Source organism: Silene latifolia, chromosome 9, assembly GCF_048544455.1.
Source record: "Silene latifolia isolate original U9 population chromosome 9, ASM4854445v1, whole genome shotgun sequence".
Classification (NCBI taxonomy): Eukaryota; Viridiplantae; Streptophyta; class Magnoliopsida; order Caryophyllales; family Caryophyllaceae; genus Silene; species Silene latifolia.
Window position 1 is genome coordinate 2808785 of NC_133534.1, and position 19412 is coordinate 2828196.

A 19412-nucleotide genomic window follows, 5' to 3' on the forward strand; every position below is an offset into this window, starting at 1 on the left:
GTTAGTTAAATTCATACCCATTTTTCTATAAGGCAACTCCTATAACTCTAGTTCAGTTCAACTCTTATAAGTTAAATTCAATTAAATTTTTATAGTTAAGTTTAATTCAACAAAATTAAGGCAAAAGAAGAGGACCTATCACCTATAAATCTCTAATATCACGTCACCACATAGTATAGAGTTATTTTACGCAGTACTGAATCCCGCTATCACCCTTTCATACATTTTCTAAAGAGCCTATTATTTCAATAGATCGATATAGAGTATATATGAGAGTGTCACCGTAACTCGTTATCATCCGATGACACCAATGTTCATTTTATAAAAATTCCGCGCGGGTAACTCGTGAAGAGACAAGGAAATCTGAAAGAGAAACAATATAAGGAGGGGACGAAGATGACTTAAAATATTAACAAGTCAAATGTCAAAAAAGGACCCCAGGTTGTATGTTTTATATAGGTAGACCCCACAATTATTTCTTCTCATTTTTGTCCAAATGTTGACCTTCTTACCCTTTCCCTTTCCCTTGTATAAATTCTCAAACTCATCCCCCAACTTTTTTCTTCACCAAAAAAATCCTCACTAATTACTCTCTCTAATTACTCTATTTTGTGCTTCATAAGCTTCCACTTTAATTATACAAAAAACATGGTATGATATTCTCATGTTTTTACTTTTATTTGTGTTTATATATGTTTGTATACAGTTCTGTATGCGTAATCTTGTTTGATTTGTCTAGGAAGTGGAAAATCAAATCATCGAGAGTGACAGATGGGATGGTTATGTTGACTGGAAGAATAAACCCGCCCGACCTAACCGCCACGGTGGCTTTCTTGCTGCCTCCTTTGTTCTTGGTACAATTCATATACACTCAACTCTTTTTAATTATCAAAATCTTTTTTGGTTAGGATCAAACCATAATACTCCCTTTTGTTTATTGAATTAACCCCACGGACCCACTTTTCTGGTAAGTGAGGCTAATTCAACAAAATAAAGGGAGTATGAAATAACACCTGGTCTCAAAACCCTGAAGTTTGGTTATATATATAACACCAGTAATGTAAAATCGTCTTATAGGAGTATATATTAATTTGTTGTAAAATTATTTTGATGTGTTTTTTTGTGTGGATATGATTTAATAGTTGTGGAAGTGATGGAGAACATGGCATTTCTAGCAAATGCAAGCAATTTGGTGATATATGTATTAGAGTACATGCATTTCTCACCTTCAAAAGCGTCAAACACCGTGACTAATTTCATGGGCACAGCTTTTCTACTTGCGTTACTTGGTGGTTTCCTTTCCGACGCTTTCTTTACTACATATCAAGTTTATCTTACAAGTGCCGCTATCGAATTTCTGGTATGTTTCCTTACTCCCATTCTTATTTACGACAGTCTTAACTTAGAACAGTTCTTACGTACGACTGATTAAAATAAAGGTGGAAATAAAAGGGGCTAATGGATGCTTTCTTTATTCTTCTTTTTATTTTATACCGATATTAAATTAAGACGGTTTTAAGCCAGACCTCCATTTTTAATGTTTTTTGCATTTGGGAAATTGGGATGGTGGGTAATAAATTGCATGGATTTTAAAAAATTAACAAGTTGTTTAAGAAAGGTGCTTTATTTAAGGATTAGATTCTATTTTTTGTATGATGTTTCTAGAGTTTGCACTAGAATATTTGCATGATTTTTTTATGAACACCCAAACTTATCTTAGGTTATCTGAATTTACATTTTTTTTGGCTAGTTGTTTTGTTTTAATACGAGTAGTCGTGCGGCGTATTTACAATTTTTTTCTCTTTTCGAAGAAAATGTTATGCCAAATGGCAATTTTTACGTTATTATAATTGCTATTTGACTTAATTTCCTCATTTTCTCACCTTTTTCAAAGTTTGTAACGGGTAAAAATCCCTAAAATTCATATTTCAAAATGCCATTTGTCAAGAGTTTTTATAATTTAAATTTGCTTTCTTGTATTACTATTTGAAATGTTAAAAGTTGACATGTTATATTATGGTCTTAACTTAAAGTCGAAAAATAGGGGTATTTATACTATTTTTTTTGTTGAAGAATATCTAATTCTACTTGCATGCGCACCAACTCGACAATTAAGTTTTAGTCTAAACTACAAATTGCTTTTAGCATAACTTTATTTTTAAAAAAAATTATGATTTCAAACGTTAGTCGAGGTTTTTAAGGTTTGTTTTGGAATAATAGAATATTTCGACTTATTTAATCATTTATTTATGTACAAAGTATAACCTTTATTCTATCCAATTTTATTTTCGATCTTGTGAGACAAAGACATTTAAGAACTTTTTTTTTGATAGAAATGTAAAAACATTTATTACATGTACTTTGTATCGGACCTCAAAATAAATTGTTGTTCGATATGCAAAGTCAAATATGAATAATCAAATAATCTTCTCCTGTCACAATCTTATATAACTTCTAGTTTAGAATGTGACAACCTAGTTGTTATTAATCCAATGAAAAACGTATTTTCTATTTCTTAACACTAGTTAAATACTATTGTTCGATTTAAATTAGAACGTCATTATTGGTAAAAGACTAATTAAAATGATTATATATTCTCTTCGTTTCAGTTATTTATTTATTTTTATTTTTTTAATTCTTTGTGAGAGGTATTTTAATCAAAAATTTACATTAATTAAGTCGCAAATGGGTAGCAATGTAACAATATCATGTGTTTTCATTTAGCCAATAATGTTGTTTATCGACATTCAACCACCCCACCTTCCGAAACTCGAAAATTATTTCTAAGTCATTTTACATTTCGAAACATTCACTTATGTTCTCAATATCTCTCAACATATATGTGTAAATACCATGAAATATATACTCATAGAAAAATATGAAACTCTTTATGCGGTGTTATCTCATTTGATAAAACGGCTAATTATTTGATTACTAATCTGATTTTGGGTCACATGAAACCATTTTACATGTAAAATCAATAAATAAAAATTATTACGAATAATTACTTTAAGGATATATAAGTCAATTAACTAGTGATTTTATACTAATGCTTGTGTAAAACAGCCTTGCACCATTATTTTTGTCCGATTTTATACAAGCATAATTGTAGAAACAAATTATTGATTTTATATATAAAAAAAGGTCCTATAAAAAGAGAGAAATAAATGTAATCTGTTCCTATCCATGCATGCCAATAAATGATAAGTAAACACATACTACCAAAAAAGATAACGATAAGCAATTTCTGATGCATGTATCGTGTATGGACCATAATTAAATTTGTGTATTTTGGATAATATTTTAACCCCATAGTAATAGTGACACAAAATTTGTGACATAATTTTCCTAATTTTTTTTGTCATTGTGCAATCGACCGTCAACTTGTCATATTGCACAATGAGTTTGTTTTGGAGGTTCACAAAATTTGGCGTAATATGATACGTACGTTGGACTTAAATAGTGTACCTAAATACGTGAAGTACCTTAAAACAATAAGTCATACTCCGTATTTTGGATGGTAGTATCCGTCTTAAGTTAAGCTGAATAAAATGTGAATAAAATGTAACCATTTTACGATAAAATATGAATAACTTCATGATAAAATTTGTTACTATCGGTTTATTGTTATAAAGTGATAATTTCAGTCATAAATTTTTATCATTAAATGATCTTTTTTTGTAAAATAATGTTATTTTCTCGTTTTAAGTTAAAGAACGTCGGAAATGAGAATATCTGTAAAATAAATGCTAAGTAGTAAATTGGTTTCATGTCCCAAGAAGTTATAACTAAAAGTCTCAGAAAAATTCCAATAATTGCTTCAACGACGTGGGTTTCTGTTAGAGAAGACGTAAGAAGGTAAATGATTAATCCATTTATTATAATTTATGACATTAAATATAGTCCAATCGCATAATGCACATTATATTAAATGGTCGGTGTAAAACAAGTATATTCTATATTTTTTTAGGGTATCATGGTCGTTTTTAAATTGTTACACCAAAATCAAGAAAATAAGAAAATATTGAAACGATACAATAATACAAAATAGGAGTAATAATTAAGTACGGAGTATAATGATTAAGCCAAAAGTTTAAAATCGACCTTAATCTTTGTATCAACTCTTAGTTTAATTATAGATATCGGAATAATTTTCATAGAAATTACAAATAATGTGAAAATTCATGAGAAACGGAAAGGACAAATAATATGGAAAAGCATATTTTTCCAAAACGACGTATAAAATGAAGCGTTAAGAGTATTTTCCTTTATATTCCGGATGATGAATGAAGTTTATGGTTATAACGATGACGGTATAACTCCGTATTTTAAAAATAGTCGCTCGTGGTGTATCACCAAGTGAGATTTTTTGTAAATAAACAATTATTCTAATACAGATGTTAATCTAATAAGTTTACGCGTTTTTTTGTCTTTAGTATAGTCAAAAGTTAATAACATATCTCATAAAGTGTTAAATTATATACTCCTTTATTCGTAATCCAAATTAAATAATCAATGAGATGATATTATTTAATATATAATGCATGGAGGCAAAACATTATGTGATGTGAGTGATATGAATGTCATTGCCGTTTATTGGTGTGGAGCTTAGCATTATATACATTTCACACTATCAATACCCTACTACAATTTTTTCGCCTCTAATTAGGGACGAAGTTAGGTTTAAATTCTATTTAAAGCTGAAATATCAATCTGAATTACATCTATAGTCATATCTATGAAGTATAAATTCGATCTAGGTCCAAAAATACGCTTAGGTAATGACCTGATCAGCCTGTACTTAAACTCATTTCGGCTATATATCCTCGAGCTTTAGGCTTTTGCAACTTCATTTTGATTTTGATTTATTGGTGTGTAGCTTAGCATTATATACATTTCCACTATCTATATCATACTCCTACAATTTTTTCGCGCATATTAAGAATGATACTAGGTTCAAATTCTATCTGAAATATCAATCTGAATTATATCCATCTATAATCATATTTTTGAAGTATAAATTCTATCTAGGTCAAAAAATACGTCTAGATCATGATCTGATCAACTTATGCTTAACTTCGTCTCGGCTACATATATATCCTTAAGCTTTAGGCTTTTGCAACTTGATTTTGTGTTAATTTATTTGGAGTCTTTTCTTTTTTGTCCCTCTTAAAGCATTTAATTTGCAAGTTGAATGTTGATAAAAGGTGATGAATGAATGCCGTTATTGCGCCATGTAATTGTAGTGTTTTCTTGCTCATACATTGCATGCATGAGCTCATTTCCTTCATTTGAGACGTATTGTCCATCCATACTTTTCCTAATTAAGATAATTTTGTTAGGCATAAAGTTGGTTATAAAGTTAGTTAAGTCACAAATAAAGTAGCATTCTTGTTTTGTCAACAAGAAAAAAGAACGAGTTTTATAAGCTGCGTTAACCAGAATTCTACGACATAAAGTTGAAATAAAATTAACCATACAACTCATAGCATTTTGCAATTTTTTAATCCGTCGCCTTTTTTTTGAAAGTTTTATTTTTTGTGATATTTCTTACGCTTGAATTGAAAGCTAGTTGAGTAGTTGTAATTTTTCTGTTCTGCACTTTTACCTACATTTTAAATGAATTTCATACGTTTAATTAAAACATATCTCTCTATATACCAAACAATTGTTTGGAATTCATTTGAACGAAGACAATATTATCTAAAAAAAACGAGGAATTCGATCTATAACCTACTACTCATATTAAACTACAAATTACTTTTTGTAACATATCTTATAGAGTATTAAAATGAAATGCTATAGCAAGTGAATTACTTGTCCTATGAACAATGGAGTACATAAGATTCTTGTAATAATGAAGATTCAAAATTATTTAATGAAATCTAAAGTCAACTAGTAATTGTGAATATAATTACACTTTGAAAATGAAGTGGTACCAATAATTCTACCAATGGAGAGGCCACCATTGAAGTTTTAGTTTTATATTTCTTACAAGTTGGACATCGACATATAGACTCAACCAATTGTATTCTAAAACTTACAATCTCTCTTTTGTTGGCGTAATACTTAGTTTTATACCCTAATATTATTATTTAAAATTCAAAAGCTTAATGATGGTTGATAACAAGGGACATTACCTTATAATTAAGTGGGCATCTAATGTGGTCATATTGCAAGTCAAACCTATTTGTTCCATGTTTTATAAGTAAGTCTTTTGAAAGACGATTTTACAGTTAGTTTGTTGCGATATCATTTATAATTTATATTTGTTTAAAATGCAAAAGCTTCATGATGGTTGATAAGAAGGGACATTACCTTATTAAGTGGCATCTAATGTGGGCATATTGTAAGTCAAACCTGGCCTATTTGTTGCGTGTTTTTTAAGTTAAGTCTCTTGAGAAACCGTTTTACAATAATGAGCTTATTAAAAGGGCATTAAAAGTGATAAAATGCTCACGAATGATATAAAATGGTTAGCTAAGTTTAAATTCCTCGCAATCAGAGATAAAATTGCAACGTTGATTATGAATATATGTACTAAATAAAATAATTTCTTTTAATTTATGTTATGGTCATTCATAAAAAAGGGTTACGAAAAGATGAAAAAGGATACGAGAAAAGTGATTTCTTAATAAGTTAGTGTATTAACCACCTTCTCATCTAGGAATCTGTTGTTTCATCGTGAATTAGTATTTTAATACAACTATATATTTTTAAAATAACACTATAAATAATACTTTTCTTAATTAAGGTTATCATAGTTTGACTAACTAAAATTAAGATAAATGATCAAGCCGTTGTTTTTCATGGCGGTTTTACAATAAAACAATAATCATACGAAATAAGGTAAAAAGGAAAGCAAAGGTACCTTATAATTTATTTATAATACAACTAGCAATGACATAAAGTGAGCTACTTTTGAACACTTGCTTGTTAAGAATTCTTGTTCATCCAATCTAAGTAGTTTATAGGCAAACAACAACACATTTGACAAATACATCTACAAAAGTTTACATGATTACTTTGATAAAATTATGGCAAATTGATAAACTTTACGGGTTTTTTAGCTATCGATCAAATAATTATATGTTTATCGTATAATTGAATGGAAATTAGGGGGCCCTTATATAGTCTTTAATTAGTCACAAACTACTTTGTTACAAAATTCCAAAATTAAAGTAATTAATCATAAAAGTGATTGTAAAAAAAAGAGAAAAAAAATGCTCTCTCCATTCCTAACAAAAAAGTAGTAATGCATAGTTAATTATTTGTCATTACAACTTTATAAAGTTGTTTTAATTATACTAGTTTTTTTGGTGTGACATATCAACGTTGTACGTTCATAAAATTGAGCCTTCTAGGTCTTGGCCCATTAGACAAGACCGATGTCAAACCCTTTTTTTTTCTCAAATGAACGCACTATGGCGCAGCCCGCGTGTGAGAATTGAACCCCTAACTTCATATGGTTGGGGCTAGTAAAAGAGTTCTTACCACTCGAGCCAACTCTTGTTCTCAATGTCCAGCCCTATTTATAATGTGATAATATTATGCTCATATTTAGACTAATAGATATTCTTGTTTAATATATACGTCTTACACTTAAAATAGGTAAATCAATACTATATATTAATTCCAGAAACCAAGGGACTTCAATGTAATTAAAGAAATTTATACAAATTAATTATACTATATAGTTTTAAATCACTAGCACCGTGTGATGGACCCGATTGAGGGATCTCAATGCAAATATTATATAGTTTGGGTTAAAATTAAATTATATAAAAGCTTGATAATTTTCCTAAACATGGTTAATTTTCCATAAAATAAAATAATTAATTAAGATGGTCAATTTCCTTAAAATAAAATAATTAATTAAGATGGTCAATTTCAAGGAGACTAAAGGAAAGAAGATGTTTGGTAATTTTCCTAAATATTTATAGAAGACTAGAAGATGGTCAATTTCCTTAAAATAAAATAATTAATTAGCATGAACATGCACATTTATGGTATTAATTATTATCATCATAAAATTATATATTAAATTTAAAATCTATGAAATTTTATTAAACTTTATAGTTTATTAAATTTATATATATTTAAATTATTTAACATACAAAAATATAATAAGTAGGTTATAAATAATTCAAGTTAGATTCCATAATATATAATATTGCATAATTCTTTCAATTTGATTTAATGCTTATATTCAATATATTTATATAAATATATAACCCTCTTAAAATTGCATGCCTAAGTAATAAAAGTAATTTCGTCAGTAAATAAAAGAATTGTAGTAACATTATTGGATATAGTTATATGATAGTAATCACTCATTTGAATAGTAAAATTAACAATATTATCAAGGAGATTAGTGAGAGGGGTAGAAACAACAACATGAGTAGTGAAATAATCAATATTAATGCGGCAATAGTGAAAGTAACAATAATTACGGCGGGAGTAGTGAAATTATCAATGTTAATGCAACAGTAGTGACAGTAACAATAATTACGGCGGGAGTAGTGAAAGTAACCAATGATTACGGCCAAGTAGTAAAATGTTATTACTATGTGTCATTAATAAGAGTGAAATATTAATAGCGAAAGTAGTGAATTTGTCTCAAAATTTATTTCATTGTAATTTTAGGATATGTCATAGAAAAATATATTAATGATAAATTTATGGGTTATGCAACTTTAAGCACTTTAATTTAATGGAAAAAAAAAATTAATGGTAGGTAGAGGTAGCCCGGGCGAAGCCGGGCACCAATACTAGAGAATTTTCCTAAACATTTATAAGAGACTAAAATATGGTCAATTTCCTTAAAATAAAATAATTAATTAAGATGGTCAATTTCCTTAAAATAAAATAATTATTTAGGATGGTCAATTTCAAGGAGACTAAAAGAAAGAAGATACTTGGTAATTTTTCCTAAATATTTATAGAATACTAGAAAATGGTCAATTTTCTTAAAATAAAATAATTAATTAGTATAAACATGCACACTTATGATATTAATTATTATCATCAGAAAATTATATATTAAATTTAAAATCTATGCAATTTTATTAAACTTTATAGTTTATTAGATGTATAGATATGTTAATTATTTAACATACAAAAATATAATATAAGTAGGTTATAAATAATTCAAGTTAGATTCCATAATATATAATATTGCATAATTCTTTCGATTTGATTTAATTCATGTATGTAATATATTTATAAATCTATAATCCTCTTAAAATTGCATGCCTGAGTAGTAAAAGTAATTTCATCAGTAAAGAAAAGAATTGTAGTAACATTGGATATAGTTATATGATAGTAATCACTCATTTGAATAGTAAAAGTAACAATATTATCAGCGAGATTAGTGAAAGTGGTAGAAACAACGGGAGTAGTGAAATAATCAATATTAATGCGGTAATAGTGAAAGTAACAATAATTACGGCGGGAGTAGTGAAATTATCAATATTAACGCGATAGTAGTGACAGTAACAATAACTACGGCGGGAGTAGTGAAAGTAACATTGATTACGGGCAAGTAGTGAAATGTTATTACTATTGTTTTATTAATAAGAGTAAAATATTAATAGCGGGAGTAGTGAATTTGTCTCAAAATTTATTTATTTTTAGTTTTAGGATATGCCATAGAAAAATATATTAATGATAAATTTATTGGTTATGTAACTTTAAGTAATTTTATTTAATGGAAAAAAAAAATTAATGATAAATAGAGCTAGCCCGGGCGAAGCCGGGCACCAATACTAGTAATGAGATATTCTAAAAAGCAGAATGCAGAGAATTTAGCAAAAAGCTTGTCATGTGTCGAAATACCTCACTATTTAATCCGTTTTAAATTTTTAGGGCAGATATGTCTGTTATATCCATCAAAAAAAGGACTAGTTGGAATAAATCAGAAACAACGGTGAAGCCAGGTTTTATAGTTAGGGGGCGACTAGTTTCAACCGAGGCAAACAAGTAATGTTTTAAGCAAAACTCGGAAAATGTTCGAAAATTAAACTATTTTTTTTGAAGTTTTCGTTTTATCGCCCCACTAGCCCCCTCGCTCCACGACCAATCAGTGATGCCAATTGCCATAGGAATCTAGTATGGATTCGTATTTTTTGAAAAAGTAAAATTTGTAGGACACATAGGAGCAAAATAATCGATTTTGACATGAATGATTAAATGACGTTCAATGATGTCCTTCAAAACAATGACATTACATGGTACAGTATTTAACAAAAAATAAAGTCATTGTCTGCATTTTTTATTGGGCCATGCATGTATTTGAACAGTACCGTAATCCATAGGTTTGGTATCAACCATCATATTCCTGAAGTAATCAACCAATTAAAATTGAATCGATTTTTCTATCGTGTACCCCGAGAACACGTTAATAGCCTAAATATATTTAATAGCCTAAATATAGTAAGATTGATAAATTATTTTCACTAATTACGATAAAAATGAATTTATATTTACATCTTCATGAGAATATCTTGCTCCACATTTAGGTTATTAGTGTCTGCAATTACGCACTGTGTTAGAAAAATCGAAAATCGAATATTTCGTATTACTTAGGATGGAAGGCATGCTTGATGATTTGTTGTAAGAGATTGTCCGTAAACTAAGCTTTCCTTTGGTTATAATCAAGTGTTTAATCATTGTCAATCACATTGCTCGATTTTCGATGAAAGATGTACAAAAGGTGTGCTTGATTATGATGTTTGTGTTGTTATGATAGGGACTAGTGATCTTGACGGTTCAAGCTTACAAGCCGTCGCTACAACCACCGCCATGCAGCCCAGCGGACCCCACGATCCCATGTCGGGAACCTAATAGCTCCGAGGCAGCAATGCTGTTTATAGGGCTTTACCTAGTGGCTGCCGGTGTAGGAGGGATTAAAGGGTCATTGCCAACTCATGGCGCGGAACAATTTGAAGAGAGTACTCCACAAGGGCGGATAAAGAGATCGACTTTCTTCAATTACTTCGTGTTTTGTCTCTCGGCTGGTGGTCTTATTGCGACAACGTTCGTGGTGTGGGTCGAGGACAATAAGGGTTGGAAATGGGGTTTCTTCATATCCACCATGGCTATGCTGCTGTCCATACCCGTCTTCCTTGCTGGATCGCCTTTCTACAGAAACAAGATCCCTTATGGAAGTCCATTTACTACCATATCTAAGGTATGCTTACTCTGTAACAACTGCATTCGTCCCGTCTCCTGGTTATGGTTAGGTAAGTGGGTCGAAAATTGGAGCTGACCATACAGTCCATGCCTATTGATCAGGCCTAGGGCTGTTCATGGGTCGTCCCGTCCATTGAACCCGACCCGTCCCGTCCGGTCCACTAACCCGTCCCAAACCCCCTAACCTCCTTGTCCGTGGGCCAAAAATTTAACGTGAGCCCAGCCCATGTTCGGCCCAAGCCCGCATTTGATCACCTCTAAATTCAGGCCAAGCTGGTAAATATTTGGGTTTGGGGCATAAGTTGGGCAGTTAGGCGCAACACAAACCCATGGCTTGGGCCGAAAAGCTAAGAGAGACGGTTTCCAAATGACCCATAGTGATAATTTGCCATCGCTGAGTCGAGTTCCAGCACCCCTGTACCGAAAACTCAGAGATTGTTTTCTGATTACCTAGATTGAAACATAAGATGCATGCTTAATCTACATGAACGAAATGCTCAAGCTTATATATTTCCTGCAGGTCTTGCTTGCTGCAATAATCAACAGTTGGTTCGGGAAAAACACCAGTAACGCGGTTGTAAACATGGCCACAAGTCCTCCTACTGTCTCATCTAAAAAACCAGTTGATAGAGAAATCAAGAAAGGACAAGAAATATCAGAAGTTGATAGTTTGGAAACTCAGACAGATAGTTTCAAGTTTCTAAACAAAGCGGTAGACGATACCCCGGTTTTCCAAACCCTAGAATGCACCACAAAACAAGTTGAGGAAGTCAAAGTAGTCCTAAAAATGTTCCCCATTTTTGCAAGTACAATCATCCTTAACTGCTGCCTAGCTCAATTGTCGACATTCTCGGTCCAACAAGCGGCATCAATGGACACCAACCTCGGCTCGTTAAAGATCCCTCCGGCATCACTCCCAGTTTTTCCTATTGGGATTATTATGGTCGTTGCTCCGATATATGACCACCTTATAATCCCATTTGCGCGAAAAATAACCAAAAGGGAAACCGGGATTTCTCACCTCCAAAGGATAGGCACCGGCCTAGTTCTATCAATCATAGCGATGGCCGTAGCGGCTTTAGTTGAAGTGAAACGAAAGCATGTAGCCATCGAACACAACCTCCTTGATTCAACTAAACCGCTACCAATCACTTTCTTTTGGATAGCAATACAATACGCACTACTTGGGTCAGCTGACCTTTTCACCTTGGCCGGGATGTTGGAGTTCTTTTTCACCGAGGCACCATCAAGCATGAGATCACTTGCGACCTCGTTCTCTTGGGCATCGTTGGCTATCGGCTATTACCTTAGCTCGGTGATCGTGTCAATTGTCAATAGTGCTACTAGTAGAGGCCATCATAAGCCTTGGTTGTCGGGTGGTAACTTGAACAGATATCGGCTTGAGAGGTTTTACTGGTTGTTGTGTGTGTTGGGAGCCCTAAATTTCTTGAACTACCTATTTTGGGCTTGTAGGTACAAGTATAGATCAACCGGGTCGAAAAAGTGAATGAAAATATAAATTTCAGAATGAATGACCCTTAAATCCTAGAGCTTTACTTCTCTTCTGTACTTGACAGTTTAGTATACAAAAGAATTCCCCAAAATGGAGGTTCTCAGTAAATCTTTGTAATTACTATAATTCTAATTCTAGGTTTACGCTAATCGGTTAGGAGTTCAACCAAAGTACCAAACCAATCGAAACGTACAGAACGGATGTTGATAGGCTAATGGTCTCGTAACACCAGGGTTAGCATGTCGATAATTTAGATCTAAGGTAGAAAATTTCGGAAAGAACAATGAAAACCAAAAGAGAAAAGAAGTTACTCCTAGTTTTTACTATGATGATTATCGAAAGGATAAATGTAAAAATAAAAATGCATATCGAACAAGAACAAGAACAAGAACAAGATGAAACGTAAGGACGACTGGACGAGCACTTCTATGCTGACCTTTTTATGTTTAATTTTCATGGTTTTGTACATTTTTGACATCATGAAAAAAAAAAGGAAACAAATCGCTCTCCCGAGTTCTGATCTATCCCTAGTTCTCTATACCTTTCATACAATGAGATAATGCACAAACACGGGTAAATACAGTGATAATAACAAGAAGTAATTCCATACCGCACTGGTGAAAGTTCCGATCATGAAGAAGATCCTGAACCCATGGTTGCACTCCTTACTGCAACTTTGGCTGCGGCTATCGCTCCTAGCTGCTTCAGTTCTGGATTAAGCTTTTGTCCATCTTGCTCATTTGCAGAATTTTCGTCCATGTGAACCTCGATGAAGTATGCTATCTACATAATTACGCGGGTATAAACTTCAGGACGTATATAATCAGATTTAGATATTGAAAAGAGAGATCGAGCTTGCTACAGGTTACATGACCTTTTACTCCTTTAGTAACTAAATCTGACACACATGTAGTGACACGATTCGAAACATTCACTACTTTGATCGAAGGAAAGACAACCGCTTGTTTACGTATTAAAATGCCGGGAAAAAAAAAATCAGGGGCCACAGACCCACAGCATTGCCCATCTAAAGAAAGATCTGCCTACAAGTATTTTTTATCTAAAAGAAAAAGTAACACTTTATTATTGCAGTTTCTCGTCGCACTGTGCATGTTAAGATGCCTAAGAGACTAAAATATAAAGATACCAAAATGAACTCATGTCTGTAAACTATACCTTTCCGAAAGCATTTCGTATGGGTGATATATGAAGCTGATTCCAAAATGAACTCGAGTCTTTTCTGAAAGACAAAAAAACAGTCTGAAAATTACTTGGACCATCTTAAATTACATTATCAATTATAAAGAGTAGTGATCAATTTACGAACCTGTAGTCTAGCACCCGTACTTTGCATGGTTTACTGTTCTGAATACATTCAGCAATCTGCATACATGTTAACACAAAGCACATCAGATTTGAGCTAGAAGAAGGATATGCAAGATGGCTAAAACAAATCAAAATCATATAAGACGGCCAAAGTTGAAGACGGACAATATAAGGTGAGTCAAAGCATGAATCTGTACTTCTGTAGATAATATACCTGCAACAAAGCGGATGAATCCGTTTCTGAGCCACTTAGGAACCTATGCCTCTGGCCCAACACTTCATGTCTAGCATAGCCTGCAGAGACAAATTTTCATCTGATTTCACTTTTTTTTTTTTTTGCACCACCAAAAACATTACACGATTCCAAAATTTGCATAGATTGATGGATATTCCTATGAAATAGAAGATCATCCTTCAATTTTAATTGATACTAAGTAGATTAAAGTTCAAAACAAAAAATTATGAAACCACAAAAAACAAAAGACCTCAATAACAAACACTTAACGGATGTTAGTCCTTTAAGGACTCCGGATCTTGATTTTAGATGGGAAAACTCTATTAAACAACATACTTTTAGTTTCCATTTCCTTCACAGCTGATATCAAAAGGAGAGAAAGGAACTACTCAATTTTTTCATTTATCAACTAACATTCCGTCATGTCGCAACATTTAAAATCTGGATCAGGGTTGCATGGTTCGGTGCTCGATTTGGATCATGGAAGAGGTTCAAATTCACAGAATGCTACTGGATTTAATTTGAGGATAGAACGACTGATCCCCGAACCATGCATCAGTGATTCAGATGGCTTAACACGAATTAAACTAGCCTCCTGTAAATACATTGTCTCCCACAGTCCCACTTATCTTTCAAGTAAAGGTAGGCAGAAAAGGAGCCAGTTTGCCAGTTACCATAATCACCGATTTCATCAAGAGGCACAATATGATTACCAAAAAAAAAAAACACTTCATTTTAGGAATAGATGCAAAAGTAGTGCACAAGGAGAACTTTTACGCACCAGTCAGTTTCAAGAATGTTTCGCTTGTATAAACAATAGGCATTCCGGGTAAATATGGATCAATTCTGAAAGAAATTGGAAATAAACCAAAATTAATGACATATTAACTTAAAATGGTGCTCACAGAGCGATGTAACAGTATAAGAAATTGAAATAACTCACAATACAAAGCTTTGTTTGATTCTACCAAGTGATGTTAATAAGGCGGAATTGGAAATGCCTATCCTCTCCACAGTGCATCTCTTGCCAGAAACAGATTTTCTCCGTAATGCACCATACTGTGTTAGCACAGATAAAATATTGTTAATAGCAGTGGAAGCCTTTTGCTTTTCAGGCTCACTGGCACCACACAATTCGTCAACCTCTACTCCTGTCAAATACATTGTAACACTCAGAAGCTTGTATTACGATGCTGATCATCAAACTCAAACCAATTATACGCTGAGAAGTGATATTCACACAGAGATTTGACCACAACCAAAATTGTTTTCTAATAAGACAAAAATGCGAACGATAAGCAATCTCTTAGGGGATACCACAGTGAAGTTGGGTTCCAACAAAGATAGAAGACGACCAATCAAGGACATAAAAGAGAGATCCTGAATTACTTCATGGTGACCATTTCAATCCAAAAAAAATCATAGATTTGACAGTGTTTTACAATCACAACGATTTAGTACAGTTGCGTGATGCCGTGATATCGTTTAGATATGCATCAGGCAAATAAGAAAGCAAAGCTACAACAAGGAAGTTACTGATGCGCGCAAGTCCTTGTCACATAACCACATCAAAACAAGAGCAGCAACAACAAAAAACAACATTAACCTAGTGCCTTACAGATTTCCACCAATGGCAGGGTGTGTACTGTGTATGTAACATTACACTTTTTAAACAAGACAAAGAGGTTGTTTCTAAACGACCCGGGATGAAACTTGTGTCAAATGTTGCATTATGTGATTACTACTCCAAAATAAAAAGAAGCACGACTAGTTAAGTGAGCTTCTTTATTCTATCATAATTCAAAACCAAGAAAAGTAATTCTTTGACACCATTAGAAATGAAAGAAAAATACACAACAGGACAACGGCGTAGCTGGCATAAAAACAACGCCTATGCAAATCCCTGGTTACAATCTATGTTACTCGGACTCTTCATATAGCCTCGGGCATGACATTTATATACTTTATTTTTAGGCCAAAAACATTGAAAAATTTCATATAACTGAGACAAACACTTTGCATATGCAATCGAGTCCGAGTAATATAGGGTACAGTTAGATATTACGTACCCTATCATAATTCAAAACCAAGAAAAGCAATTCTTTGACTCCATTATAAAAGAAAGAAAAATACGCAAAAGGACAAGGACAACTAAGTAGCTGGCATAAAAACAACGCCTATGCAAATCCCTAGTTACAATCTATGTAACTCAGACTCTTCATATAGCCCACGTATATGTGTCTAATACTCAACACTCAGACAAGGGTATGGCATTTATATACTTTATTTTTAGGCCAAAAACATACAAAAATTTCATAGACGAACACTTGCATATGCCATCGAGCCTGAGTAACATAGGGTACAATTAAATATTACGTACCCTTTTCTGCGCCCAACGCAGAGTCCAATGATGTGCAGCGATTTGATTCAACAATAGAATCCAAGCTAACCTCTTTTCTACAAGACCCCAGTAAAATCTCGCGTGTAATCCCATCTTGACACGAACAAAATTCATCTCGTCCTAGTGACCTCCTAGAATGTCTTGGTTTTCTCAAAATCGGAACTTGAACAGCAACAAAATTAATTGCCTTTCCATCCTCCTCACTGAAAACAGGACTCATACGAAACAACATCCAAAAGGGTGTTCCATCCTTCCGATAATTCAACAGGCTAACTTCAACAGACCTTTCTTCTCGAATCGCTTCCCGAATTTGCATCACAGTCCTTCTACAAGTCCCTTCCCCCTGAAACATTCTCCCATTTCGACCAACCACCTCTTCTTTACTATAACCAAACATTCTCAAGCAACCCCGGCTCGCAAACACAATTGGGTGACCAGAAATGCAAGGATCAGTTATTGTAAAATTATCTGGCAGATCATCTAAAGCTTCATAAACCCAATTCGAATAATGCTCATCAAATGATTTTTCAATCAATTCCAATTGTGATTCCATGGTCCCTCGTTTCTTCTCACAGTCAAGCAACAACAATCCAATCCCATCAGGCAGCTATATCTGCTGATTAATAGCTCACTTAATCAAAATTACAGCTTAAGCAACAATCAAACAAATAATCATAACCACCCGATTACATTAATTACACTAGCAAAGTATTTTATAACAACGACAACAACAACATTACCCCAATGCCTCAAGGACTCCCGCAAATCACAGTTCAGGCCTCAGGGGTCGAATTTACGCAACCATACCCCTACCCAATTACAGCTTAAACAACAATCACACAAGAAATCATAACCACCCCCAATGACCCAATTACAGTAATTAAGCTAGCAAAGTACTATACTACAACATTAACCCAGTGCCTCAAGGGCTCCCGCAAATTATAGTTCAGGAGTCGGATTTTAAGCAACAATACCCTAGTACTCTATGTTAGCAACATAAAGAGACTGTTTCCTAATGACCCGTAACTAAAAGACGCAATTTTGAAAGTACTATACTATACTATGATGAAATTAATCAACTATGAATCAATCAATCAAGAAACAAAACATAACCCATGTAACTAAAACTCAAAAAGACTAAATTTTGAAAAGAACCCATATCATATATGGCAATAATATGAAAAGGGTAACAAAAATAATCAAGAATGCATAATTACTCCCTCCGCCACAATCATTTGTTTACGACTCCTTAAAAAAACAATAAAAAAGGTAAACAAATGATCGGGAAGTATAAATAAATAAAGACTAAAAAATGTAGAAGAGATTACCTGTTATTATTGGTAATGTTTATGTGTGTGTGTTTGAGGTGTGAAAGTAATGGTTAAGAAGAAGTGAAGAAGGTGCGTCCATCACAAGTTGAGTTCAATTAGAAAAAATATCTGTGGAAATTTGTGATTTTGGATCAATTAATGATTTAATGATGAAGACAAATTATCCACCAATCAATTTTGATTTTTAGTTGACAAAATTTAGATGATGTCTTCTTTCATTAACAAGTAACAAAATCAAATCGAGCAAGTAATTTTAGATTTTTGGATGAAGTAGGCAGTTTTTTTAGAAACAAATAGGTGAAATGGGTCGAAAATGAAATTATTAAAATGGTTTTTAAGTCGGATTAGGATTGCAGGACGGAGTTTGATGTGGTTGTGACACGAATAAAACCACGTTATTATCGGGTAAGAGGATTTTTTAACTTAATCAAATATTTCAGGCTCGAGTTTTAGCACATTGCGACTGAATATGATATGAGTAATCAATTGAAAATGATACCCGATCAAAAACACGATATTTGTAACAAGAATAGTATCAAACACCCAAATCAATTTCAAAATGAACAAAAATTAAATCGAATTAGTCATTCTCGAAAAATATAAGAACCCGAATGCATTTGAGTCAATACTAATTAAAATCACTATCATGAATTAACGAGATTTATATTCTCATAAAAACATTCTCATTTTTAAGGTTTATCATTGATTTTTTAATAACCAACGTTTCTTCAAATGATAAAGGTTAGTCAATTTATTGACAATCAACTCAATAAAACTAAGATCAAAAACTTATATGACCTGAATCCACCTGATAATGATTCTACAGGAACCATACTCAGCTCGAAATATGACAATCTGATTAAGGTGGTCAACCCGAATTGAATCCAATTGGAATCAAACTTAACCCTAATTTAAGATTTTTTCAAATAACACCGATGTAATAATACAGCTTAATATGAACCAAAACCAAATGGTCGAAAAACCAAATCTGAAACCGAAAATGTGAATGTTTTTTGTGTTGATTGGGAGTATCCCCTACTGACAGCTGAATCAATCTCCTTTGTGGTACCGAAGACAATTTAATGGGTAAACCCTATCAAATTTAGCTTTTTAAGAGATCAAATCTCTAAACACTTATTTAAGAGATCACAAATTCTCATTATAGACGGATACTATCCGTCTATATGTATAGACGGATACCATTTTCCCTCACAAAATACCCATTTGTCATAAAGTGGGAAGCATATGGGGGTGCCCCACCTTGTTCCCCCTACCCATTTTATTAGAGGTCTTTACCCGTCTATTCGTCCCACCCGTCTATATCAAGACCTATTGTTAAGAGATAAAGGCCTTCACTCACGCCAACAAACTTGATATCGAAATGTGAATGTTGTGAACACAATACAAGACCAT

General features: G+C 32.8%; 2 protein-coding genes across 4 annotated transcripts; one reads left to right on the forward strand and one right to left on the reverse strand.

Annotated features, from left to right (window-relative positions):
- Positions 1 to 408: 408 nt before the first annotated feature.
- Positions 409 to 12814, forward strand: LOC141598698 (protein NRT1/ PTR FAMILY 4.6-like). The gene is made up of 5 exons (XM_074418432.1): positions 409 to 651; positions 740 to 854; positions 1143 to 1360; positions 10751 to 11191; positions 11714 to 12814. Exons 1-5 carry the CDS (start codon positions 649 to 651, stop codon positions 12698 to 12700), a joined length of 1764 nt encoding a protein of 587 aa, XP_074274533.1. The 5' UTR covers positions 409 to 648; the 3' UTR covers positions 12701 to 12814.
- A 288-nt stretch (positions 12815 to 13102) lies between these two features.
- LOC141598700 (protein TWIN LOV 1) lies at positions 13103 to 18302 on the reverse strand. 3 transcript variants are annotated; one of them, XM_074418435.1, is made up of 8 exons: positions 17997 to 18302; positions 16648 to 17281; positions 15211 to 15418; positions 15049 to 15113; positions 14247 to 14326; positions 14034 to 14089; positions 13883 to 13946; positions 13103 to 13489 (listed from the first exon to the last, which is right to left on the reverse strand). In XM_074418435.1, exons 2-8 carry the CDS (start codon positions 17219 to 17221, stop codon positions 13337 to 13339), a joined length of 1200 nt encoding a protein of 399 aa, XP_074274536.1. In that variant the 5' UTR covers positions 17222 to 17281; positions 17997 to 18302; the 3' UTR covers positions 13103 to 13336. The 3 variants fall into 3 exon arrangements, with proteins under 3 accessions (XP_074274536.1, XP_074274537.1, XP_074274538.1); XM_074418436.1 differs by having other exon boundaries at positions 16648 to 17284; positions 17997 to 18111; XM_074418437.1 differs by lacking the exon at positions 17997 to 18302 and adding an exon at positions 17409 to 17430.
- Positions 18303 to 19412: the final 1110 nt, after the last annotated feature.